Genomic DNA, 27,018 nt, shown 5'->3' with positions numbered 1-27,018 from the left:
CTATTTAGAGTGAAAGACAATTTCACAGTTTTAAGTTAGTATGAAATCATCAATACCAAAGAATTTTAGTTATCTTTCCTTAGCAATTATTGATACCTGTCACTTATCAGGGTATGTCTTATCAATGCCCATTAAGTCCAGTTACCTCAGTATGGTCTCTATCCTAAACCTGATCCTAGCTGGAATAACACCTTTTTTTCCATCAAAAGTTCCTCCTAAAGACTCAGAAAAGCCAGGGGCTGTACCTGAGGGTGTGTTGTAAGCAGAGAAGATCCTGAAACATAAGAAACCTTTTCATAGTGTGACTGGATAATCCAATTGGAACTTCCAAGAGCGTAGCCCGAGCTCAGAGGGGTGACCTGCACAGCACCAAACAGCTCCTGGAACACACAATGAGAGACATTAACTTGAGAGAGCTCCAAAAGAAGTCAGGACAGGTCATTCTATCACCAATTATTTAAATTTGAAAAGCAGTTCTGCTGCTCAAAACCTTTGTGAAGGTGTTATCCTGAGAATTACATCTGCTGGTTTTACCTACCCATGTCTAGGAGGACACATGCTCTGAGAAAAGCTTTTCCTGAAAAGCCTCCATAAAGTCTCTCTTTCATGTGGATTTTATGGCATCTGAGTTCTCACTAACCAACACCTCAAAATGAAGGAATCAACCAACGTGCTGATCCTCTGCTTCTCTTTGCTGTACTGAGGAAGTCAATCCAAAGATTTACATCCTTTTAATTTAATCAAATTAAATTGACATTGGCCAGCAGGAAACAAGGAAGGACAAGTCCTTCTCAATTGATATAAAATTCAGGTTGTGAATTTTACCATGGAAAACAAACAACCTCAAACTCACTTTCTAACTTTACTTCTTTTTAAATGCTACCTACTGGTGGTTTAGCAACAACACTCTGCAAACTCAATCCACATTTTAGTTTCAGTGTAAGCAACCTGACAGTTGCCTCCTTTCCAGGTGTCATTAGGAAGTGTACTCCTTTATCTGTACACAGGCATGTGGTACACTTGTCTGGAGAAAGGAAAATAAATCTTCATGTACAGACCTGCCTAATATAATCCACCTTCTGGTTACTGAATAATAGAACAAACACCTGATACATGCAATACTAATGATTTTTCTAGTATTTCAGTACGTATTTGGATGCCTTGCAAAACAAGGCAGGGGGCCTTCATCCCTCATAGTGTGTAAGCCAAGGCTCTAAAGTCTGATTATTTGAAAAGTTAGCTTTGGGAAGAGAAAAAAATATGGGCTTTTTTTCCCCAGTAACTATGAAAGAATGTTAGGTTCACATGCACAGATCTAAAATTAGGTGAGATGAATCCACACCGTGAGGACAGCCAAAAATAAAGAGTAACAACTCCTGGATAATGAGGAGTCACAACTTTAACCCATATTTCTATTTCTTACAGCCCCTGAGCAACAAAAACAGGGATCATGGCCCAGACAAGAGCAGAGATCACAGCCCATATGCTACTTACAATCCATAAGGGATCTGCAAACTATGGAATTGTTGGTTCAGTTCATTCTGGAAACTACAGTGGATTAAAATCAACAGCATTACAGACAGTAACTGCTAGCTGGGAGCCCTGGGAAAGGAGTTTCTGAAGTTCACATCGAACCATTAGGTTTTGTTTACAATCCCTAATTTACAGTACGAAAGAAAGTGGAGGCTAAAGCACTCAAAAGATTCCCAGAAGTGAGACAGGGGAGCTGGGAAGGGGATGTGGCTTAGAGACAGAGAGGATACATTCATTCCCTGCATCCTCCCAGCTCTCAGTGGGCCAGCAATCAGCTCCAAATTTCAAAGCACGCTGCCTTAAAATTGGCCTCCCCAAGGAAGAGGAGAAACAAATGGATATTCCCTGATTTCACCTAACAAGAACCCTTCCTGGGAGGCAGACTGAGAGACAGTCCATAGAATTCTGTCTTGCTTGCCTAGGCTAGGGTAACTAGATCCCACACAGGATCTAAAGGTGAAAAAGAGCTGGGAAACAGTTGTTGGTGTTGCCCTGAGGACAGCTGTCCAGGTACTCACGATTTTCTGGGAATAGCCCACCAGCTGGATCTTGCTGAGGGCTGCATTCACCTCAGGCATGGTGTAGCACTTCCTCCACATGGACACCTCCACTGCATCCTTCAGCGGGGCTGGCAGCAACCTGTGAACACCAACGGGATGTTCTGTGGGGATCCAGAACAGCAGCTGCTGCTGGACCAGCTTTAGCAGCTCTTTATGTTCTCCAGATCTTAGATTTTACCCTTTTTTCTTGTTATTTTCAATGTGCCTGGTGCTTCAAAGTGAGGAGCAAGACTTTCTGCCTGCTGAGGAGCAGAGCCATGCTTCCCACCCTGCCTCACCCTGAGGATTGCTCTTCTCCAGCTCTCTTTGTTGCTGTTCTGTCCAGCCTTGCATCAAAGATGAAGCTGTGATCAAGGTGTTATCACAACTCTTGGGGTATTTTCACCACTGATGAAAGATGCTGGCTGATCTGAGGTGTCACCATGAAATGCACCTCCAGCATTGGTAGAGAGGACTGGTATGTTGGATCAGTGTCTATTTTTCATATGATAATAATCTGAAACAATCTGGTGATGAAAATGCAGGTACCAGACCATGAGCAGGGATGGCTCTGCCCTAATTTTTGCCACTAGTCTCTTCCAAGAGGACATGTCCCTGCAGCTCAGCTTCCCTGCCTTCAATCCCACTTCCCTCCCGAGTGTCCTGGCAGGGATACACGAGCTGACACTGCAGAGCTCTTTGAAATCCCCTCCACGGAAGTATTTAAGATGTTTTACACCAAAGTGAGATTCATCCATTCTGCTCCTCACAGACACTGCAAGTCAGCTGGCCGGCGTTGTCAAGGGAAGAAGTGAACTATAATGTCACAGGCTGGAAGAGGGATGGCTAACTTCTGGGAAATAAATCTTCCTTAGCAACATGAACTGAGGCAGGAAGCAGCACAGCTGCCAAATGCGTAAGAAGAATAGGATTTTTTTTTTTTGTATATTAAACCAATGCTAAATCAAAGGCTAATTCAAACCAATTTCCAAAGATTTATGGAAATTGGTCAAGTTTCTTTGATCAATTTGTTTAAAGGAATTTAATTTATTATTATATCTACTAGGTCAGTGAACTCCTCCATAATTTAAGATACTGAAGAAAGGATTAAGGGCAGCTCTTGCCAAGACCACAGCACAGGTCCAGAGCGATAACTGTAATTCCAGCACACGCTGGCTGAAAGCACCCTGTGCTTCAGGAAACAAACAAAGCCTTCAAGGTCTTTTTTGGGAAGTCGTAAGCAACAAAAGGCCAAACAATGGGAAGAGTTGTCCACCAGTGCACTGAAGCAAATTGCCTGTAAAAGCCTTTAACCTACCCTAAGAAGCATTTCGTGTTGGATGCTTTCAGGAGCTTCTCTTCTGGGAAGAGGAGAATGCTTCTCCAGGTAATGGAGAAAGTGGGGAATTGTCCTTGGTGATTGAAGGAAGTTTCTCTTAGCCTTTACTCTGTGTCTACACTGAAAATACTCTGATCCCTGGCACAGACCAGTGGCTCCAGTGTCCTCCAGTGGTTTCCTGTGGCTGAGTGGCACAGAGACAATGGCATTTGCTGGTCCCTCAGATGTGCCCCTGTCAGCATTCAGTCTGTCATCCTTACTTCTAAAATCTCTACAGAGTTACTGGTGTTTTGTGGTCTGGAGTAAATCTACCAACACCATGGCAACATCCTGTTTTGGATCACCTCACGATAACCAGATGTATGAGGGCAGCTGCTGGGACAGCCACAAACAGGGAGGTACCATGGATCCACATGGCTGAGGATACAAAATTCACACTTTAAAAACTCAGGGATTTGTATCCTTCATTGGGATCTGCACAGACAATCCCTCCTGGTCAATGCAAAGGGTGACATTTAATGTGTGACATAAAATCCCAGAATTGTTTGAAAGAAGAGGAGGATGGCAGCACCAAACCACATCAGCCCACAGCCTCTCTCGTGCCCTGCTCAGCCTCAGGAAACAGCCTGTTTCAAACACTTCAAAAGATATAGGAAACCATCAAACAAGAAGTCAACAAAGTGCTTTTCACAAGGCAAACTTCCTCTTTACCCCCTGAATCCCAATCAGTGTGAAAGATATCCTGGCTGACATCTCCAGAGCTTCCACGATACTGCTCATTTGAAATAAAACCCAGTGGCAATAAAGCTGGCTGAGCAATTAGTTCAGACTGGATCTGATAATGGAAAAATGTAAACCACTATAATGAACTTATTATATTTTATACAGTATTTGCATTTAAAATGCTCCAGTGCTTTATCTAATGGAGATGATAATACTTTGTGTTTTATACTAACTGTTTGGAGTAGAACTAGCTGAACTGTAAAGCAGTAATGGGGATTGATCAGCCTGAAAAATTAAAGTTAGACTCAGAAGTAATAAGTATTCTGTTCTAGCAACAGCCAAGTAAGAAAAAAAAACCCCCAATTCATCAAGATCACATTTTCTTAACTAACGGATGTCAGTCCAAGCCTGCATGTGCCATTAGCCAGGTGCTAATTTGTGGATCAGTAGCTGTTTGCTCACATGCTCTAATAATCAGTTCCATTCACTCCTGCGTGACACTTGTCACCAGGAATCTCAAAACACTTTGCAAACATTAATTAAAGTCCCCGTGTGCCCTCTGTGCTGGATGGGAACTGTTTTACAGATGCTCAGGGAGGTGAAGGGGAAACTCAGAGCCCAGGTGGGGCAGAGGTGGAGAGGGAGTTCATTATTTGTCCTCTTGTTCCAGCTCAAACAACACTGGTTCACACCAGCAGGGTTTATAACACACAAATTTATGTTATTAAATTTTAGTTTAGTACCTCCTGCCTCCCTGCCACCCCTTCACAACAGCTACATGATGGAACTATGAATTTTGGGGGACATCTCCAGCAATAAGAGGGAGGAACATGTATTTTAAATACCACTTCAAGGAAAAAAAAAAGCTCCAGCTTTCTACAGCAGCTGAATGAGAACAAAGATTCCCTCTCTGTGTTCTCCTCTGGAACAGTCAGCAGCATGCAAAGTGCCAGGCAGCACTTTTCCTAAAATACGACCACCAGGAAAGTGACATTATATGAGCTGCAAGATATATGATCCTCCTTTAAACCATGCATACAAAACACGCCTGCTGTGACAGGAATAATGGCTCCAGTCCTCTCTCTTCACACACTGGGAGCTTCAGGAGTGGCTCTGGGCAGGCCAGAGGACCCCAAAATTTTAAAAAAACCCTCATGATTCTGAAAATCCTGCTTAACTTGAGTGTCTTTAATTTTTCTTAACCTCCGAGTTCTACTTATCTTCTTCAGAAGAGTGAGAGTTGCAGTGTAAAGACTAATCCTAAGTTCAGCAGGGGAACTCAACACATAGCTAAAACCATGGCAATTTGGATTTTTAAATTTTTGCTGTGTGGTATTGGAAAATATCAAGACTACTCTTCTAATGTAAGAAATAATTCACTTTTAGGAAACTTCTAAATCAAGCCATCTTAAGAATTAGGAGTATAAAATGGGAGATCAATTAAAAATGCACAAAGCAGCTTTCAAAAATAACTTTTTAATCAACCAACCCTATCTTTAAAATGTGCTAAAAACGAAACTGTCTCCTCCAAGGAACATGTTGTGCACCTAAAATTGTTTTTATTCCCAAGGAAAGCATCAGCTGCAATTAGTAAACTGTATGGATAATTTTTAGATTCCATAGGCTTTCAAAAGCCCTCAATTTTGAGCATCTTGTTTTGATGTATAGCTGGAATAATGGACATGGTGCTACCAAATAACCTTTTTTTTATTAAGATTTTAATTTGTTTTTAGACTTTGGAAAGCCAAAAAATCACCTCTGCTGTTCAGGTGTAAAAGAAGATGGGAAGAAAGGTAACACCAGTGACCTCCAACAGCTGTGTCTTGACTTTCTTAGTATGTCAGCAAACATGAATGTGAATACCATTTACATTATTCCAATGCAATCTCATTAAATTTAAATAGCCTGCTCATTTCAACAACTTTTTATGATGTTAATACCAAAATCTGGTGGTTTTATCTACCATCATGAAGCCAAACTGTGTGAGGGGAAATCACGGGAGGCTTTGCTGCTCCCAAGTCTTTCTCCAAGTAACAAAACTTGTGAAGCTGGAAAACCAGCAATGTGCAAATAATTAAAAGAAACAACCAACCCAAGGAGTCACAGCAGCAAATCTCAAACAGTGGGAACTGAGCCAGTGAATCCCAAACTTTGGTGCTTTAGGACACTCACCTTTCCTTATTCCTTGACTTATTCCTTACCTTTGTACCTCCTTGTTCTTCCACATGGAGGCAGACTGAGCCTTTGGCACTCGTTCAATGGAATTCACCAGTTCTTCCATGAGGAGCCTGAAAACAGAAATCAAACCTAAATTAGCACTGCCTCCTCTCACACGGGAGAGAACTTTGGCCCAAATCTTTCCAAAATACCACACGAATTGTAACACTCTCAGGCAGTTTGAAGGAGGGGTTCTTCCCACAGAGGCCATTTCCAGCACCACCCCTGTTTCTCCACAGAGAAATTCCAATTCCATCTGTCTGCTTGCAACAGAGGAGGATCTGGCCCACTGGGTTAGGGGCTATTTGGAAAATGCAAGATAATTTTTTCGTTACAGACTGCTTGTGATATGGAAGGAGACAAAACATACAATGAAAACTCCTCAGCTGATGCCTATCACTATGGGAAGGCAAGCATGTTGTCAGAGTGAACTCTCCTCATCCACCAACACGTACTTGAGAGAGAAAAATGTGTCAAGCTTTAGAAATCTTCACTGCAGATTTCACTGCCCAAAACTAAATAGCATTTGTGATTGTGTGCAGGCTTTCCCTTGAAGGTAGGAGCAGAAGGACAGAATCTGGAAGGACTTGGGATGGGGAGAAGCATCCCAATCATGTGGGACTGAATTCTCCCACAAGACTCTGCTTGTTATCTCCAGCTCTGGACCAGCAAAGCCCAGAGGTCTACTACTCATTCATATTTACACAATTCCTTTCACCTACAAGGGCCTTCAGTTTCTGTTTGTTTTCACACAATGGGGGAATTACTCTGGCATGGAAAGTTTGCACAGGACCTTCAGGGGACAAAGATTCCTGCACCAAAGTGCTTACAGAGTAGTCCAGATAGCAAGGCCTAATCTGGCTCCTAATTACTGAATGTGGCAGCTGCTCTGCATGAGAGAGGAGAAGAGTACAAGTCCAGTCAGACCTCATCAAGGAACAAACCTGCAGTGCTTGGTGTTGGCCCATCCAATAAAGAAGACAATTTTGTAAAAATAGACTAGCAAGTTTGATGACTATTCTGGTTTTGACTGCACTGTCAGGTCTTATATTTTCTACTTCAGCCTCCTATTTCTGCTATTTTTCTTAGCACTTCTCTCTGGAGTTCAGAGCTCACGTATCTCAACTGTCATTTAAGATGAAGTCAGCTTAACTTCCTTTCCATGGAGTGGAGGAAAAGTGTGATTATATGGAATTACAGAGCCCTAGAATGGTTTGGGCTGGAAGGGACCTCAAAGATCATTTAGTTCCAACCCCTGACATGGGCAGAGACACCTTCCAATAGACATGGTTGCTCTAAGTCCTGTCCAAGTTGGCTTTGAACACTTCCAATGTTGTGGATGGGGCAGCCACAGCTTCTCTGGGAACAAGTCCAGTTTTCTTATTGGAAAGATTCCTTTTGCTTAAGAGTAGCAGAAAGGAGCAGGAGAGCTCTTTGATCCATGGATTTTGAAGGTCTGAAGTTACCTATATGGCAATTGCTGCTCAAGGTGTCACAGCCCACCCCAGATCTACTGTCCCACATCTACAGCCTGGACTCAACACAAAGCACCTGCTGGAAATGCTGATGGTTCCAGAGGTTGGGAAACATGGAGTTAACACATTTGCAGCACTAAGGACTTGGCTGGCGTTCAGCTCCTGCCTAAAAGCCTCTTCGGAACATTAGCCACCACTCCTCTCCCCACATTGTCCTTTACACCTTCTCCTCAGCAGCGATGAAAGAGGAGCAGAGAATATGAAGGGGCTTTTTACCTGCCAATTTGAACAGTGGGCTCGGTGGCATAAACTGTTCCAGTGAATCCTGTGTACTCTGTGATGTAGGGCAGTGCCATCATGCAGTGATAGTTGGAGATCAAGATGACATCCACCGTGGAGAGGTCAAGCAGTTCAGTCTGAAAACAGAGGAAAGAGATAAGCAACTCCTAAACCCTTCATGCAGTTTAACCAATAGCAGAAAAATTTTTTTTTTTTTTAAACTCTATGTTGCAGGAATGTAACCAGTTTATAAAATAAAAGGTGGGGCATGTCTCAGCTGTGGGAAAGATTAATGTTGCCTTTAAATTAATGAAGTTTTTTTTTAAAAGCCCCCTAAAATTATTCCCTTTTCCAACCTGCAAAGGAAAACCATGTCCTAGGTTTGTCTGTCTTTCAGGTGATGAAATGGCTGCTGTTATGAAAGCTGTGATTATTTTACTTTTATCAAAGAATTGATGTGTGCACCTCCTCAGGGAGGAAGAAACACCAAAACTTCTGCAGCAGTGATTTAGGGTGTCTCATATTTTTTTATGGAGCACATCATACTGTACCCCAGGAGAGAGATGAGTGAAGATTATATTTATCATATGCTTAAAACAATCCTCATCTTTTCCCAAAGTAAATGCTTGGCATCTTAATCATTCACATTTGCTATGGCAGGAGATGAAGCCCGTTCACAGGACACAACAAAATGGATTGGGTGGGTCCAATTTGCTTGGATGTGACAGTTTAGACAAGAGTTCTGACAGTGAAAGAAGATTTCACACATTGTTAAAAGAATTTTAATTAGAAATATTTACTGGTAGTGCTATAACACAAATGGTGTCAAGTCAAAAATTTACAAGATTACTGACCTCTAACTCAGTTATTATGGAGCAGCTAATGGAATTCAACACTCATCAAGCACATATTATCTGATTACAAGGCTTGGTCCAGCAATTTGAATAAAAAAGGCAAGAAAGTAGGTCACTCTGCTTTTCCGAGGGCTGACACAGTGCTCTGGTGACAAGCTGCTTAACTCCTTGCTAAGTGCTCATGGTTTCAATCCATGATCACAGCTGATGTCAGAACCATGATCTCCAAGCTGAGAACAGGAGGTGAAACACCATCCTCAGATCCATGGCAGGACACCTTTTATCTTCCCAAGCTTCCAGGCAGGAACACACTCCCTGCAAGGTATCAAAGGATCTGCTGATGTCTGCTCCTGCCGAGGCTTGGTTTGTCCAGGGCTTGGTTTTCAGCTGTGTTCAGACTGAACAGAATCTAATTCTGGAATAGTTTGGGTGGGAAAGGCCTTAAAGACCAACTTGGTGCAGCCAGGACACCTTCCACTATCCCAGAATGCTCCAAGCCCTGTCCAGTCTGACTTCCAGGGCCACTTCCAGGGATCCAGGGGCAGCCAATCCCCTGGAGATAATATCCTCCCTGCAGCCATCCCCCTCCTCCAATGCTCCAAGCCCTGTCCAGTCTGACTTCCAGGGACACTTCCAGGGATCCAGGGGCAGCCACAGCTCCTCTGGACAACCTGTGCCAAGGCCTCACCACCCTCACAGTCAGGAATTCCTTGCCAATATCCCATCTATCCCGGCCCTCTGGCAGTTTGAAGCCATTCCCTGTGTCCTGTCCCTCCATCCCTTGTCCCAAGTCCCTCTCCAGCTCTCCTGGAGCCCCTTTAGGCACTGGCAGAAGCTCTGAGCTCTCCCTGGATCCTTCTCTTCTCCAGGTGAACACCTCCAGCTCTCCCAGCCTGGCTCCAGCCCTGAGCTGAATGCCAGCCCAGGAGAGCCATCAGGAGGATACACACTCCCACTTTCCAGCCTTAAGGATGCCACATCTCAGCACCCTAGAAGCATTTACTAATAGGATGAAAAGGGTGTCAAAACCAAAACAAAGTAAAATCTTCCCCGGGGTTTGCGGCGATCTCACTTAAGTGCCTTTGAGCTGAAGAGGCTTCAAAATGTTTCTTGAATGTGAAGTGAGAGAGCAGAAGGTTGCCAAGGGAAGAGAGGGCTGCACCCTGCACTCTGACATGTGTGAGTGTACTCTGCTGCCGAGACAGCCTCTTATCACCTTGTGGCTGCTGGATTAGATCCAAATCTTGGCTTGCTTTGGCACCACTGTTCCTGGAAGCGATACCGAGATTCTCTGACTGCTTTTGCAGACAAGTTTCTTCAAAAGAAGTGGCATGGATGGAGACAAAGTAAAAGCCTCTTTCACACAAGCTCCCTCTCATCCTGTGCTGCCAAAGAGCAGCAACATTTCCACACTGTTTGCAGCTGGCCACGACTCCTGAACCTCTTGCTCAGGGTATCACAGCAGATCTCTTCCTAGTGCTCACAGAGGAGATGTGGCAACTGTTGGGAACTTCTGGAGACATCTGAGAGGCCATTTTTGAAGTCCCTACACTGGTGACATGTGTAGTTGGTTGCCATCTTCTGGCTGCAGGATGGGCTGCTGGGAAGCTTCATACAGTGATAACAGGGGTAAAACAAAGCAGTGACTCTCTGTCTGTCATATTTAGAGCTAGACGTGGGTATTTTCCAGCCCAAAGTAACCAGAAAGCCTGGCTGAAGCACTCTAAACACCAGCAGATTATCATTCCAAAGAAAATCCAGCATATAAACCCTGTGATTCTCATGATCTGGACCATAATGGCACTTTCTACACACACAGATACTTCCCATATCCTCAGATTCACAGGACAGTAACCAAAAGGCTCACAAGAACCCAGAATTATTAGGGTTTTGGGTTGGCCTTTTTTGGTGTGATTGGATTATGACCATTCCAGCTGGGTTGGAATAGTCATAATCTGTTGGAATAATTTTCCAAAACCAGTACCAGAGCTGCCAACTTGTTTGGAAGAATCAAGATGACAGGAGTGACGCCAGAGGGGAGTTCCACAGGATCCACACACAGAAACACTATTGCCAGAACCCAAGCAAGATTAACAACCACCTTCCAGGAGTGTTTGGTGCTACCTGTCTACCAGGTCAGGCAGCAAAGAGGGAAAAAAACGCTGTCTAAAAGGAATTGTGTCTCTTTGAAAGTCAGAGAAAACATCCCACCATGACATGAAAGAACTGAGGTTATCACACTCTGAACACACTGAGGAAAGAGGACATTATTCCCATGTTATTCCCCATCATTCATCCCCACCTCTCTCTGCTCAGCTTTTTCCATCTTCAGCTCTCCTACAGCATTCCCCTGATCAATCAGGTAATCCCATGTAATCCAAACATCTTCAATTGGTCTTTCTTTTCTTTTTTTAATCTTGAAATTCCAGTAAAAACCAGCTTGAGCAGCCACGCCAGTGGATACAAAGGCAAAGTTCCTCCCTCAAAGAGGCAGTAAAAGTTTTTAACCTGAAAGTGCTGCTGCCAGAAGTGCAACCCAGCAGAATCCAACCTGGTTTAACCACAGCTGGCTCCCCAGGGGGCTCCACTGGGCATGTCCTGCATCTGTGGTTAGAGACAAGCAGTTTTCCTTGCCTTCATGCCCTGCCCTTATCTAGATCAGCACATGGATCCTGTCAGGCTCAGCCCAGCTCAGTCAGGTTGTCTTTGAAAAGCTCATAAAAAGGGACATTTCAGTCTTATTCTTGTGTGAGATACCCATCTGCTCCAGGAGAACCTTCCATGTCTCCCAAAACTACTGTCAAAAAGGGTTGTTTCCATCCTTTCTCAGTGTCACCTTAACAACACACAGATTTCAGCAGTGCTGTTTACTGAGTATTAATAAATTAGCAGGAATCTAATAATAATAATTTAGCAAGTTTCTCCCACGTGATTGAATGGAATCAGATTTTTCAGTAAGGCTTTGAACAAACTCACCTCTGGTAAGCAGAACTCAGGCACAGAATCTACAAACACATGGCCAGAGCACTCCTTTAGCTCCTGTAATAAACACACCAACAGAGGAGACACAAAAATACAACACAGTGTTACTCCAAGGCAGCACATTTTGGATTTTCCAAACATTTTCTTCATCACAGGTAATTTCCAGCCTGTTACTACACGACATTTATTCCCTTCTAGACACAATTTGGGGGAGGCAGATCTGCTGAAATTGCCTTTATGCCAGATGAGGCTGCTTGGTACTTGAAGGGATCAGATCCAACTTGGGAAAGGCAGAAAGAGCACTCTGGTAGGTAAGGAAAGAGACCTGATAACCGCCAGGAAGGAAAGTTTGGAATTTAGTTTTGGTTCCAAATAACATCCAGCCTTTTGTGTCTTATTGGGACCAAAATACAATTTTTAGCCCTTGTCTCAGAGCATTTGATAAAGCAGCTTTTGGGGATCTAATCTCCACATGGCACCTTTTGTTAAACTCTATTCTCTATTTTCTTCCTCATATTCAAGGCTGACATCAAAAACTTTTGTCACATGAAAGGTCACCTTCTTCAGGGTTATGTGTGCAACAAAAAAGATTCCCAACTTTACTCCTAGCACAACTCTCAGGCTCCCTACCACCCACCCTGCCTTCCATCATGGACACTTCTCCTGTCCCAAAGCAAGTGGTCTCAGCCAGCTTCAGACTGACAGAATTACAGATTGAATCCAATCCTTAATAATTACAGTGCACCTGCCAACTAATAACGAATGAGCAATTACATCTAGTGGCAGAAGTCTCCTAACCTCATCTCAAGGGAGTTCAAAATGATTAAAAGTAGATCACAGCACATTTCAATGCCTCTCCAGGACTGAAGTTTTATAACTGAGTGCTGTAACAGGAATGTCCACCCCACATGATAAAACACCCCCCTTTGACTCCTTCCCTTGCCTTTTTCCAGCATGGGTCAAAGAATTTACCATTCCAAGCACTTACAGTGGTCAAGGTGAAGTTAAGAGATGCTGCCTTTGAATTTTTTAACATGATTTCCATTGCCACTGTGTGAGTTTGGAGGTTTCTCCTGAGCACACACTGCAGCAGCAGCATCCCAGAAATTTAAATACATTCCAAGTAAAACTACAGTGACAGTCTGTCCCTCCTCTGGAGCCCAAAGCTCTGACACCAAAGCTGGGGTTCAGGAGACACAAATTCCAGGGAATTCCAACTGAGCAACTCCACTGCTGCCCATGAGCCTCTGCAGCCCTGCAATTGCCAGTTAGCAAGTGCTCTGAATAGAGCTGTTACTATTTTACCAACAGAAATGCTGCCTGTACAGTTTCTTTTGTCTCCAATGAGAAGAAAAATCAGGTCTTTAATCTATGATCTTCAGCTCCCTTGTCTGTAAAAATCAGATCAATCCATTTTGTCCACCTCAAAGTCCCCTACAAAAGCAACTATTATCACTGTTTCCTTTAATGTTCACATAGTCACAGAACAGTCTATTAAGCATTTTCTCCACTGGTACCTATTGCTGCCCACATTTGAAATGTATCTGCCTATTTTACTAACATCTGACATATTTTTGTGTTCATTGTTCCCCTATGGCAGATCAAGCTGGCCGCTGCAGTTCCAAGTTTTGGTTGAAGCTTCAGATAAATTCTGCCTCCTAAACTGATGTAATGAAAAGAGGGGGGAAAAAAGAGCAGTTCTGTGTCTCTCATGTTGCTGAGGAAGTTCTGTGTCTTAGAATTAAGAGGCTGGAGATAATATCCTCCCTGCTATGTCCAGCAGCAGAACACATGTTGATTTTAGAGGCCAAAGCCATGCTTTTCCTCTCTGAGAGACCTCCCATAGGCAAACCATTCCCTTTCTCACCATTCTGCCTGAAAAGGGTATGATACCAACCTCATTTACAGGCATGCTCTGAAGCCTCAGTGTCAGAAGAGTGAGACCGTGGAATAAAAGGCACTCTAAGAAAGCAAAGCACTATTATTTATGGAGCTCCATGAAATACAAAAATATTCACACTGACGACTTCTGCATTTTAAGAGGATTTTTTTTTTTATAATCTAGGCTACCTCTGAAGCCTGAGAGCCTTCGAGTTGCTATTAGCATTTTGTTTCAAAATGTTCTGCTCTGCAGGGACATCCTGGCTGGTAAAGGTACACAGAGAAGGCTTTTGGGATGAGTCAGCTCCTGCAGCACAAGCTCCCAACCTGGCAGGTAGCTTTTTGGCATGGCAAGAAAATTCCAACCATCACTACAGTACCTTGTCCAGAAATGTGCTTCCATCTTTTAAAACCCAACCGGGAAGTTTGGACAGCCTGGGGCTGTGGAAAGAAAGAAGAAAAATTATTGCAATATGAATTGAATCATTGTCAGTGGCTAAAGCACAGACCTTCTACTCGGTGTCATACAGGCAGAGAACACCATTTCTGTCTCAGGGAAGTAACAGTCTCAATAAAACAGACAGACACTTTCACTGTGGTTAAGTGTTCACCAAAATGACTTTTACAAATCATGATTATGACACTTATAAGTAAAAGGAAATAAGAGGACGAGGCATGCAGGGAGTTTTTAGTCATTTATGGTGAGGATTTCAAAAAGGCTCAGTGCTGCTTAGTTCCCTGTGGTGAAACTGGATGAATAAACAGAAGTTAGGGCAGCAACAAACTCTGTGCTCGAAACAACACAAAAGCACCATAAAACTGTTCTGGGACAGAGGACAACAGACAAATATTCCCATTAGCAGTGGCAGGGAAAGACTGATGCTCTGGACTAAGTCATTTATAGACACAGGTTGGGATTTTATATCCACATAAACCATGGTTTCATGCCTGGGTGTCACCCTGAAGACCCACACCAACAGCTGTACAGGACACAGGGGGCAAAGAAGCTTTGCTGTGAACTGCCTGTTCTCAGCAGTCAGCAACAACAGAGCCCCTTTTCTCATTGTTTCAAATGCTAATAAAGAAATTTTAAGGTGGGCAATGCAATCCTGAGTTTACAGCAGCAATGGCTGCATCATTTCTTGCAACCATAACTGAGAGACTGATTCACACATCACAGCAACATCTGATTTTTGTGTGAACCTACAACTTAGCCCTAATAGCACTGCCTGCCCAGACTCAAGCACACCTACAGAAATAAAAAAAAAAACTGAGTAAACAAGAGAATTAAACCCACCTGAAACCAAACCCTGCAACAACCTCAGATTTGGACCTGGTTGCAATGCACTCTGCAAAGTGCTGTGCACTAAGCTCTACAGACAGGCATGTTTATAACGTAAAACGACTTTAAAATTCAACATCTTGAAAATAGAAAGTGATTCGAGGGCTCAGAGGAATGCTGTGCTCAGACCAACAGTAGTATAGAAGAACAAATTCTGACACCCCAGTAAGTCACAAGGAAGGAAAAAGGGAAAATCCAAGACTCAAGGAGTGAAGACAGAAGGTAAGAGGTGAGGGCAGAAGGATCTGTCATGGAGAGGCTGTGCCAGAGAAGTGCAATCCCTTGTGAGGATAAAGGGTGAGTCTGAAGAAGTCTGATGATAGAAAAGATGAAGTGGCTAAATGTGCTCCCTAGTGACACTTTCAAAAGCACAATTTAGGAGCAGTAATTTGGAGACTGAGGGTGCTGAGTAGAACTGGTGCAGTGAGACTAAAAGAGTTATGGAAAAAGCAAGAACAAACCATTCTGATATGCAACAAATCTGACAGATACAGAGGGAGAGGACAGAAACCTTGGCTGGAAGAGACACCTGGAGGGCTGCAATCCAATATCTCAAAGCCAGCACAAGATCAGGTCAGGCTGGCTTGTGCCTTGCAAATCCCTGGATCCATCTATGGTTTCAGCAGCACGAGACAGAGCAGAATAAACTTTCCCTGATATACTTGCTCTAATCCCCATAATTTAACCTAGCAAGAGCTTTGCTTTGTTCATGATGAAAGAGCACTGAACTTGCACTAAACTGGCACCCAGTGAGGAGTGAGCAGTCTTGTCAGAGGAGGCAAAGTGTCTTGTGTGTGGCTGAAAGCAGAACAAGCAACACAGGACAGAAAGGACTCTTTACCTTGAAGCCAAGAAGCAACACAGCTCCTCCTGACATAGTTTTGACATTGTAATAGGGTGATTGATTAATCCAAAATAGCTGGAACTGTCCCATAAATAATGTGAGCAAGTGTGTCATGGCTAGACAGGAAAGGTTAAGAGCTTCCCACATGTTCATTTTACCGTTTTGCATTTGACTTTGGTACAGGGGAGAAAACTCCAGTTGACAAACCTCCTTTAAAGTACAGGAGCATAAAGAGTTTGGCAGCTGCAGGTGCTCTGCACACACTCCATGGACTGGTGAGACAGGGACTGCCATTTCCAGGGCAAGGGGAAATCTAAACACCTTTGCAGTGGCATTTTTTAAAGAGCAAAGAACTCTAAAAAATGTCCAGTCCCTTTAACGCCACAAACACTGCAGCACTTCCCTCTCTTACAGATTAAAGCACAGGCTCTCAAAATGTTTGCTCAAGGAGAGTCCCATGACAGGTACAAAATAGGATTGAGCTGCATAGCAAAGATCCTCTGTAATGTAATCCTTTGGGCAACTTTGCAGACTACAACTCTGGACTAAAGACAGCAGAGAGAAGCACAGCTCCTCCCAGGTGAAGGTCTCACTCAGGTCCATCTCCAGTTAGCACATCTGGTTCTGAGAGGACACAGCTGGGGAGAACCTCAGATCTGACAGACCTGTGTTCAAATTCAGTCAGTCCTCCCTGTCACCTTACCTGGCAGCTGATGAAAATGTCAGTTCTCTGTCACTCTGTGTTATGCTGGTAACACACATTTGAATTTCAGAGGTATTTGGACATCATGGTAATGGACTCCTAATCTCTAATGGTACAACTATAAGTACTACAGAGATAAGGACTTTCCAGTGGCAGCCACATTCCTCCTCACATTTCTGACTTATTTCCACAACTCTCTGCAGGCCACCTGGTTTGTAGAGATCAATTACTTGCTCAAGTCCATGTGCTCAGGACATTCCTTGCTCTAAGGGGTGTTCAGTCACCTCACCGACAAGATTGATTGGATTTAAATCCAAATGTTTGCTGTGATTCCACTGGGCCATCAGGGGTCAAATCTGACATCCTTTCTTATTGAGTTTGAGTCATTTCAGTGCCGACATTCTGGAGGTACTTGGGGAATTCCAGGTTGTGACCTGCAATTTGGCTGCTCATTCCCAGGGTCTGCTATCAGCAGACAAAGCTGCCATATCCCAGGGGAAGGCTGATTCCTGCCGTTCTAAAGAACCTCTTAAGCCTTTGTTCAATCACCTCATTTTGCTACTTGCTCCTCTCTCAATTTCCTTTTTTTTGGGGCAAGGGGTGGGAAAAAACTAATGCGAGGCAATCCTGTCTGTACCTGGATTTCCAAAATTTGCTGGATCTGTTCAAAATCTATTACTGCATCAGTTGTTGCAGTCAGCAATTGCATTATGGAATGGGACAAAAATTGACTTTCACACTGCTCCCTCTGAAGGCATCTGTTGCCTCTCTATGGCAGATCCTGAACTCCACGTTCTTGCAGAACAATGCACACATTGTCTATTCCTTTCCTCTCCTCTCCAAAAAATAACAAATCATAGGAAGTGCTGGACAAACTGCTTTAACCTCACTAGGTCACTTAGGAAACTCCCTTTTCCAATCGTATTTTCCCCCTCTCAATCAAGCCTTCCCTGAACCCAGAATGTTTCTCACTTGTCTCCTTGTGGATCAAAGTTAGTAAATGGCTTTTGACAAAACTCCTACTGCTTCCCTTGACTAAGAGTGACTCATTCCCACCTTTCCAACTGCTAATTTTTGTCATTTATTCCATTTACACAAGACACGTCACCCTAACAGAATATCCAAATCACTCTAAAAACCTGGGGAAATACGACTTTGTAGTAGGGCATACAAAGGAGAGTCTTGATCTCAGCATTCTCTTCTAGACTCTATTTTCTTTCTCTGCTGATCCAATCCTGTGCCCAGCTGCACTGCCCTTTTATTTATTTAACTTTTAAAAGGGAACAATTATGCCACGCAGGCAACTCACAAGGACTGCTAAGTGCTATTTTTCTTTGCATTAGTCCATGCTCTGAAGAACAGCCTGAGAAGATGGTGGTTAAACAGGACTTGCTGGGCTCCACGCACTCCATCTCAGTTACCCATTTATCTCATCTTGCATGAAGAAGCCAGAAAGATGACAGATATGTGACCTCACTTGTGCTGAGCAGTTGCAGCAATACTTTACTGAAGCTTAGAATAAATTATCTAGAAAAACCAATCAATAAATCCATAAAATGTCTTCCGCCTACTGAGCCAAAGGACGTTATTTTGATAAAGAGAATTTTTAAGTGAACAAAGTCTATTTATGATATCAGATGATGCTGTTCATTTGTACCCATCCCCTCCCTCCTTCCAATACACCATTTTAGGCAGAGCACTCCAACTGCAACCCAAGAAGACACAGACTAAGTGCTGACAGGCCACAGAACTCACCTCTGGACCAGAGGCAACGGGAGGAAATTGAGAGTAGACGTCATATCCAGCCCACAGTCCAGCATGATGGTGGTGGATTTGAACTTGAGCACGTTGCATGGCAAGGTTGGATGTCCTGACAGGCAGTACTGGAAGAAAAATGAGGAGTTGTTTAGGACCTTTGCCTCTGTGCTGGGCACTGGTGAAGCTGCACCTCAAATCCTGTGTCCTGTTCTGGGTCCCTCATGGCAAGAGAGACACTGAGGGGCTGGAGAGTGTCCAGGGAAGGGATGGAGCTGGGAAAGGGCCTGGAGCACCAGGAGCAGCTGAGTGAGCTGGAGGAGCTCAGCCTGGAGAAAAGAAGGCTCAGGGGGAACCTTCTGGCTCTGCACAACTCTTGACAGGAGGAGACAGCCAGGACAGGGTCAGGCTCTGCTCCCAGGGAACAGGGACAGGATGAGAGGAAATGGCCTCAAGCTGTGCCAGGGCAGGTTCAGGTTGGACATCAGAAGAATTTCTTCATGGAAAGGGTGGTCAGATACTGGAAGGAGCTGGCCAGGGAGGTGTTGGAGTCACCATCCCTGGAGGAGTCCATGGAATGCCTGGATGTGGCACTCAGCGACAAGGTGCGGTCAGTTACAGGCTGGACTCGATGGTCTTGGAGGTCTTTTCCAACCTCATTGATTCTGTGAACAGAATTAAAGCCCCTCTGACCCCACAAATTGCCTTTTCCCCCTTGTTTTTAAATGCAGTTCCATCCACACCAGAACAAAACCTGATTTCCCATGAATCTGTGTCCCACAGCTATGTGTGCTCATTGAGATTTCCCCATGTCAGGCTATTAAGGGGCAGATTTTCTTCACAGAACTTTTCTGACCCCAAGGGTTGAGTGATGACAAAGCTCCTCTCTCTGATTTAGGACATAAGTGGAATCTCTTTTTTTCTAGCAATCACCTATTCTCCCCAAAAACCCACAAAACCAGTTTCTTCCCAACTCAGTCCTACTGGCAAAACTTGGATAAAAATTTTGAAATTTGGGGTGGGCAGGGAAGTAGAGAAGGCCTGCAGAAACACAAGTTTTATTTCCCTAAGAAAGCTGCCCAAACAAGCCCTGCACAGGTGCAGCAGCTCTAGGGCAAGTTCTCACCTGCTTTTTGTCTCGCTAAACACAAACAGGAAGCAGAAGGGACTGAGCAACCCCACCTGAATGGAAGGGTTTGTGTATCCAAATCCCAACGGCTTTGCAGGCTTAATGAGCCGGTGAGCAGGTGAGGTAAGGGGCACTTGAGCATCATTGAGATGCAGCCACCTCCTGTCTGGAGTGACAAATATTGAACAAGGCACGGGAGCTTTGAATAAGAAAGGAACAGAAAGGTCGGCTTTAAAATGTGGGATTAGAAACAAATGTCTGAGTCGAGCACAGCCACCTCTGTGGGAGGGATTTTGCATCTGGAATCTCCCAAATCTGGGGATCTGGCAGCACAGCCACTCTCAGGTGGTCAAACTTGAGCTTTTAAATCCAAGTTTTGATCAATTAAGGTGAAAAATTTCACTTGTTTGGCTATGCACTGCACTAAAAACAGACTCAGTCTTTTTCTAAGTCATTTATCCCTTACGTTTGTGCTCTACACTTCTCTCTACCAAGTGGAAAAGAGGCAGATTAATCATTTCATTTTCTACTTCTGCTCACAATATATTAACACAGGACTGCAACTGTCTGGATTAACGGCCCTCAAGGAGTCTATTTACACACATTCCTCAAAAACCTACTTTAAACTATATTTAAATAGCAAAACCTACTAAGCCCCAAATATTAAATTTAAAATATCACAGAGAGTTTTGTTTTAAATTCACAAAGCCTTAATTATTAAGGAGTTACATCACATTTTGCCTTTCTTTTAGTAAAGTTTAAAAAAAATACGTAAAGCCAAGCTGGTGAAGGAGTGAGGAATTCAGTTGGTTTATTCACAAATGTAACACACTCATGTGAAATTAAGTTCTCACCAGACCAGAACTTTGACAAATGAAGCTATAAATTGAAGTAAATAGAAAGAAATGAAGAGGAAAAATAAGTTCTATTTTTGTAGCTTTTAAACTATTGGTAATTTAAAAAGGCAATGAAATATCACCACTTTCATCAGCAAAACATTTTCTTGCCTTTTTTAAAAATCACAAGTAGGATCACAACCCTGACATCTATGAACTAACTAGAAAATCTTCCTTCATTCCTTCTTTAAAAGCAGCTAAACTCATCTCTCTGTGGCTGTCATGCTGTGGATTCCTGGCAGTCAATGGATTCTTTCTACCAGATTCAAACAAAGTGACAGAAAAATTAAAAAAAAAAAAGGCAATTCATGTTTTTCATACAGCTGTTTGCTCAGGTGACATTGCTGGGCCTGCACCTCTGAATTCTGTTGGAATTTTCGATTAGGAATGCAGGGATGGGAGTGTTTGCACTATGTATGTCTGTACACATTATAAATGTGATCATTTCCACACAGTTTATACTTGTTACTGTATAAAACAGATCTAGAGATCCCACTCATGTTCCTGACTGGACTAAAATGTACTTTTTTTCCCCCCAGATTTGCCTGCTTCCAACTTTATTCCCTTATGGCTAAAGGCTGGTGCAGCCAACAGAAAGGTGCCTCATCTCCTAACACAAAAAGTTGTGTAAAACACACAAAACACAGATTAAAGTTTGACAGCAGGGCACAAAAAGCCCAAGGTGAGGGGCTGATTCCAGATGCTCAGGCCCTGGCAGAGGCAGGTTCTCCACAGACATCCCATTCCCACTGAGCATCCCTGGTGATCTCGTGGATGGCAGAGTGACAGGGGACAGAGATGGTGGCTCACTCCTGCAGCTCCAAACCAGTCAGAATGGTGCAGGTCAAAGGCAGTGCTCTGAATTCCAGCTGAAACCAAAAAATCCTGCACTGCATTCCTCCTCCGGTATTAGTATCACATGCCAGCTTAAAATCTGGGGGGAAATTAGCACCTAGATTTGCCTGAGTCAAAGCACATTTGAATTTGTAGGAGTCTGATGTTTTCCCTGGATTCTGAATCAGGCCTGGAGAGAGAATCCCAGAATGGTTTGGGTTGGAATGGACCTTAAAGCTCATCTTATCCCAACCCTTCTGCCATGGACAGGGAACATTCCACTAGTCCCTCACCTGTACCCTGTTCTTCCAAATTCATGCCAAATTATGAGAAAATTGGATGAAAAGCATCTGACTCCTCTCCCCACAACCTCGAGATTCAGACACATTTCCAGAAAAAAATAAGGCAAAGAGTCCCATAATTCCCAGTCCCTAAATTTATACACAGGTCTAAAAATGCTCCAAATACAGACTCCAGACAGTTTGTATTTCCCCTCCCTACCCCTTCCCTCTCTCTGCCCCTATGCAAGACTCTAAACATTAAAAGAACTCTGCATTCCCACTGTGGTCTTCAAATAAAGATTTCCCAGTTCGCTTTTCCCCACTGAATTCTATCAGCCTCTACAATCACACCCAGAAGTGCTTGACTTCGCTGTGTTTGTCCCACTGGTAGTATTCATCCCCACACAGATCCTTATCACACAGGTAGGATTAAGCCAGGATCAAGCTCTCTGACCACCTGCCCCTGGAATTAATTGCACACACTTCCACGGAGAGTGATTTCCTAAAAGTCTCAAAACAGCCTGGAATCCACATTTACTCCTGTGAAGCTTTGTTGTAACACACTGCTCAGTCTCAAAACCAAGAGAGAATCTTAAATTGAATAATGCTGTCACTTCAGATTAAATAAATAATATTTTATGCTCAGGTATGTTGAAAACGGCTCGGGTTTTCACCCCCAGACCAAGAACTGCAGCACATTATGTGAAATAAATGCCTATTGGAAAATAAAGCAGTGCCTGAATTCAAGGTCTCTAGGAAAGTTTAACAGTTCAAGAGGGAGATCTAGAGAGACCAATATCACGGGTCATGTACTTTCTGACAGAAGACTGTAATATCAGGACCAAAATCCTTGTCAGAAGCAAAGTGCATCCTTGGCAAAGCTGTTCCAGGCTGATCTTTTTATTAGTATCTCCCTGCATTATCACAACACAGATGGAAAACGTCTTTTTCCCAAACCACGGGGATTTATTCACATTCCTAGCGGAGCCCAGCAGAAGCCACACGTGCAGCGGGAAAGCTCCACGCGAGAGTCATGTCCAAGGCTTAGAAAGCTGAGAAACATTTTCTGCTCCTCCTCCCGAATCCTAGTGAGGTTTATCCCATCCAACACCTCAAACCCCGGCAAAGGCCCCCCTTCCCTTCTCCTCCCCACTCAGGGCCGACCCCCGCCACTCCCTCAGCCCCTCCCTGCCCCAGTATCACCCCCCAATCCCTCAGTCCCCCTCCATTCCCCTCAGGATCACGCCCGCCCCCCTTTCTCCTCAGGCCCCCCTCCCCGCGCCTCAGTTTCCCCTCACGCCCGGCGAGGCTGAGACTGCGCAGCCGGGAGGCAACCCCGGGAGCGCCCCCGCCGCCGGGGACAGGCCGAGCCCCTCCCCGCCCTCACGGCCCCCCGCCCCGGGCACTCACCAGCTTCATCGCGTCCCCCGGTTCTATTTACCGGGATAATCCTGCCTTCCTGCCCGCCCCGCCGTGCCCCGAGGCCTCATGGGTTTTGTAGTCCCGCCGCCCCTCCGCCCTGGATAACGTCATGGCCGCCCGAGGCATGCCGGAAGTTGTAGTCCGCCCGGCGCTCAGCCCCGCCGCCCCATTGGCGCGCCGCGCGCCCGCGGCACGCTGGGAGTTGTAGTCCCGGCGCGGCGGGTCTCCCCGTCACCCTGGGGAGGGGGGAACTACAAGTCCCAGGGTCTCACAGCTGCAGCAGGTGGGGGCTCGGATGTTGATATCAACATGGCGCTTGTCAGACAGACAAAGACAGTCGGTCTGGTGTGATTGAGCCAAAAAAAAAAAAAAAGAAAAAAAAAAAGAGAGAGGGAGCGGGCGAGGAGGAGGGAGCGGCAGGAGGAGCGCCGGGCGGGGAGGGGGCCGTGTCCTCGGGGGGGCTGGGGGGGCTGAGGGATTTCCTCCCCCCTATTGTTCTCGTCCCTCCGCGCCCCCCGTTAATCCCCCCTCAATCTGGGGCGGGGGCGGGCGGGGGGACCCCCCCAGTCCTGCCGGTCCATGGTGAGGCGGAGGCGCCGGCAGCACCCAGAGGTGAGTGTCGAGGGGGGATACGGGAGGGGGAGCGGCGGCGGTGAGGGGAGGGGGCGGGCGGGTGGGTGGGCTGGAGGGAGGCAGGGCAGCGGGAAGGGGTCCCCCCTCCGCCGGCACCGCCGGGAGTCGCGCCGAGCCGGAGAGCGAGATGTGCGTGAGGGGGGCAGCCGGGGGCGGCAGGGGTGGGCAGCGGCAGCCCCTCGGCACGGGCGGCGGAGTTGTAGCCGCGGCTTTGGGGGGCTCCGGTACCCCGGAGCGGGGGAGGAGGAGGAGGAAGGTGTCCCCGGGAGGCTGCAGCGGGAGGGCAGGGCACCTTTGGGGTTCGCCGCTCCTGCCATTTGTGTATTTATTCCGATTCCTCCAGGGTGTCTCCCGGGTGTGGGGGCACGGAGTGGCGGCCGCGGAGCCCCCTCAGCCTGGGTGGGTGCTGCGCTTTGGGGACTGTTCGGGTGTTGTTCGCCGCGGAGTTTTGGCATGAGCTGGTGCGACCCCCGGCGCTCCCTGTCCCGGAGACCCCCGGGGACGGCGGGGGAAGGAGGGAGGCTCCGACCCGCGGGGATGGAGCCGGGCGCTGAACCCCTCGCTCTGCCGGGGAGCTCTGCCCTGCCTGGGGCTGTGCGAGGGGCTCTTTTTCGGGAGCTTTGTGCCGGTGGAGGTGGGGGCACGGGGGGCAGGGGTGTCCCAAACCCCGCCGGGTCCCAGGGCTGCCAGGTCTGTGTCAGCTCCCGGGGCTTTGGGAGGTTTTTTGGGGAGGGCGAAGGCGTGAAACCCGAAGGGTGTCTGGTTGGAGAGTTTAACACGGGAACGGGTGGGGGAGGAGGAGGACCCGGAGGGAAGTCATTCCCAAAATGTGCGAGGAGGGCTTGGGTGGGGTGTCAGCCGCTTGTTTATTTTGTACTTCTTGGGAAGGGGTGGGGGGTAAATGCTTTTGAATCCCGTGCCCGGGATGTTTTTGGGGCAGAGCGGTGTGTTTGACCGCAGGAGCGGTCGGGGGAAGCGGCAGGGAATTCTGCTGGAGTGTTTGCCTCAGCTTTGGGGTTAAAACAAAACAAGAGGCTAGTGTGTTTAGGTGCAGAATACACACCCGAGCCAGACCTCGCCGAGTTCTTCGACCTCAGTTTTGCCTGATGGGTTCTTTGCTCTCTCTTTTTTTTTTTTTTTTCCTAGTTGTTGGAGTGTCTCTTGGTATGTTTGCAGAGCACTTCTTCGGAAGCATTTTGTTCTTTGCGATAGGTCTGGAAAAGCCTTGGTTGGATGTGCTGTTTTTTTCCCCGGCTCCTTCGTGTTAGGGACAAAAAAAAAAAAAAAGAAAAAGCTCTTTTTGGGGGTGGGGAAGGAAGAAGGAAGAGGAAATGAAGGTTTAAGCATGCTTGTGGAGTCGGGTCTGTCTCAATTTGTTCAAGTAACACTGGGAGTGCGATTCGGTGGCTTTTAAGTACAAAACACGATCAAAAACTGGGGAGATTTAAACTTTGTAGGGAGGAAAGCGTTAAACTGATGGCCAGGGAGCGCCGATCTGAGAGACACCACCTACGTGCCCCTGCTTCAAACTAGTGGGGATGGAGGGAAGCGAAAAAGACAACACTGGGGAAAAATACCCCTACAATTTGCATGAATGATGCCACGTAAAATACCGGAGCGAGGAATTGTGCTCTGCAGACGATTTGTGGGCTGGTGAAAGCCTGAAGTGCCTGCTCGGGTCCCGTGATATGACTCGCTCATTTCTGCAGGGCTCATCAGGTACAGGCTCTGCTTCCTTCCTGGGATGGTGCAGCTGGCATTTGATTTCCTCCATGGATGGGAGAGGAGGAGTCCTGTGCAGTTTTTTTCCCCGAGATGATTGCATTTTCTTTGGCCTTGCTGTACCCTGCCTCATTAGTAGGAACTGCATCTATATTTATTTACCATTATACCGTGTCCCTTGGGAAGTGGGGTGTAGTTTGGAGTAGGTATATATGGATTTATCACTCCTAACATTTTTTTTTTCCTCCCATCATGCTAGGACCAAATCCGTCAACAGCAGAGAACAAACTTAATTTATTTCTGTGTTTTGCATCTCCCTTTTTGCCATTTCTCTTCCAAATTGCTAAGAAAACATCTCTGAGATGGAGAGAGGGGAGAGAAGGCAGAAAGGGATGAATTTGTTATTTGCATGTTCTCGGAGCAATGGGCTCCGAAAAGGCAGGGTTTGTTTCTGCATGTGAAAACTCGGGTTTGGGAACGTTCTTTCCCTTTATGTGAAGATTATTCTTTAACCCCACGACAGGCACAACTTTTTCTGTCTGGTTGACAGAATTATCCGACGAGCCTGGGCAGGAGGCTGGGAACAAGGAACTTGTGTTTCACTCAGCGCTGCCTGTTCTTCCTCCCCTCGTTCCCTTAGCACCAGTGCAAGCACCAGAACAGGCATCAGCATTTTTACTCCTGTGTCATCCCACTGTTCCGAGCAGGTCTAGACGACATTGTGGTATGCAGGCTGCCAGCTGGGTTACAGGAATGCTACCCTAGGTGAAACGGCAGGATTTTTTAAGGAGGGGTAAGGAAATCTGAGAGAAAATCCTCTGTGGATGAGGCCTGGTTATCTCTGGAACTGCTTCACTGAGCGGTCTCGAGCAATTCCCTGGGTTTGTTGACCTTTCTGGACAACGTGCATCTCTCTAGCGTGGTGATTCTGATAATTCCATGGAATTAGTAGCTGCTGTCAGCTGCAGGGATCTTATTTTTAAGGCAGTTTCTCTGTGGGTCTTACTGGTCTCTTACAAAGGGGTATTAAAAGTTCATGGCTGTCCAGTGTTTTGAAAACTAAATTATTACGAAGTGTTTACTTTATAGTGATAATGCCTAGGTTCATGGGAGTGTTTGGTATGTTTTTTCATTGCTGTCTGGATTTGGGAAAACAGTGGGGCTCTGACGTTAATTTTTAAAACTTATTTATTCTTTAATAAAATGCATTTTTATTAAGCATGACTGTCAGGAATTGTTCTGTTGTTAACTTTTGGGATTTCTCTTTTTGTGTTGTGTGTCAGTGGGGCAGGGGTGAAATTTGGGTCTTTGGGTGGGGAGTTGGGAGAATTAATGAAACTGAACCACGAGAAAGGAGGAAGCTGTACTGTTCCTTATACCAAGGGGTCTGGGAACATGTTTGGTTGCATATGTTAGAAAATAAATGAATTTTCAGGGAACAACAGCACATTTTAATCTAAAGAAAGCAACTTGTGTTTCACAGTGATTTCTGTACAGAGTTTTAAGGACATTGTAGAATGACAGGTTACAGTATGGGCATCTGTAGCAAATCTTTTTCATTTGCAAAGTTTAGAATTTGAAATCAAAATACTGTCAGCTTAAGAATCTTACTGCAAAAAAAAAAAAAGATGCCTT

The 27,018-nt window shown here is 45.4% G+C and overlaps 2 protein-coding genes across 9 annotated transcripts in view; one reads left to right on the top strand and one right to left on the bottom strand.

The window, feature by feature from the left end:
* INTS9 (integrator complex subunit 9) overlaps positions 1 to 23,152 on the bottom strand; it is a 60,039-nt gene extending 36,887 nt beyond the window's left edge. The window contains exons 1-8 of the mRNA XM_085057173.1: positions 23,017 to 23,152; positions 18,467 to 18,594; positions 14,203 to 14,263; positions 11,936 to 11,998; positions 8,103 to 8,242; positions 6,336 to 6,422; positions 2,052 to 2,172; positions 246 to 380 (exon numbers count right to left, since the gene is read on the bottom strand). Coding sequence (XP_084913299.1) covers positions 246 to 380; positions 2,052 to 2,172; positions 6,336 to 6,422; positions 8,103 to 8,242; positions 11,936 to 11,998; positions 14,203 to 14,263; positions 18,467 to 18,594; positions 23,017 to 23,025 — 744 coding nt within the window. The 5' untranslated portion in view covers positions 23,026 to 23,152. The remainder of the gene's footprint in view (positions 1 to 245; positions 381 to 2,051; positions 2,173 to 6,335; positions 6,423 to 8,102; positions 8,243 to 11,935; positions 11,999 to 14,202; positions 14,264 to 18,466; positions 18,595 to 23,016) is intronic.
* A 173-nt stretch (positions 23,153 to 23,325) lies between these two features.
* HMBOX1 (homeobox containing 1) overlaps positions 23,326 to 27,018 on the top strand; it is a 114,434-nt gene continuing 110,741 nt past the window's right edge. For 5 of the 8 annotated variants that reach the window (XR_014851169.1, XM_085057169.1, XM_085057171.1 and 2 more), the window contains exon 1: positions 23,327 to 23,640. The gene's annotated coding sequence lies outside the window, so the exon portion shown is untranslated. Of the gene's footprint in view, positions 23,641 to 23,771; positions 23,791 to 27,018 lie in introns of those variants that run through there. The other 3 variants (XM_085057172.1, XM_085057170.1, XM_085057168.1) reach the window with 2 other exon arrangements.

Source organism: Lichenostomus cassidix, chromosome 3 (assembly GCF_008360975.1).
Source record: "Lichenostomus cassidix isolate B80296 chromosome 3, HeHo_3.0, whole genome shotgun sequence".
Classification (NCBI taxonomy): domain Eukaryota; kingdom Metazoa; phylum Chordata; class Aves; order Passeriformes; family Meliphagidae; genus Lichenostomus; species Lichenostomus cassidix.
This window is presented reverse-complemented; position numbering and strand designations above follow the sequence as displayed.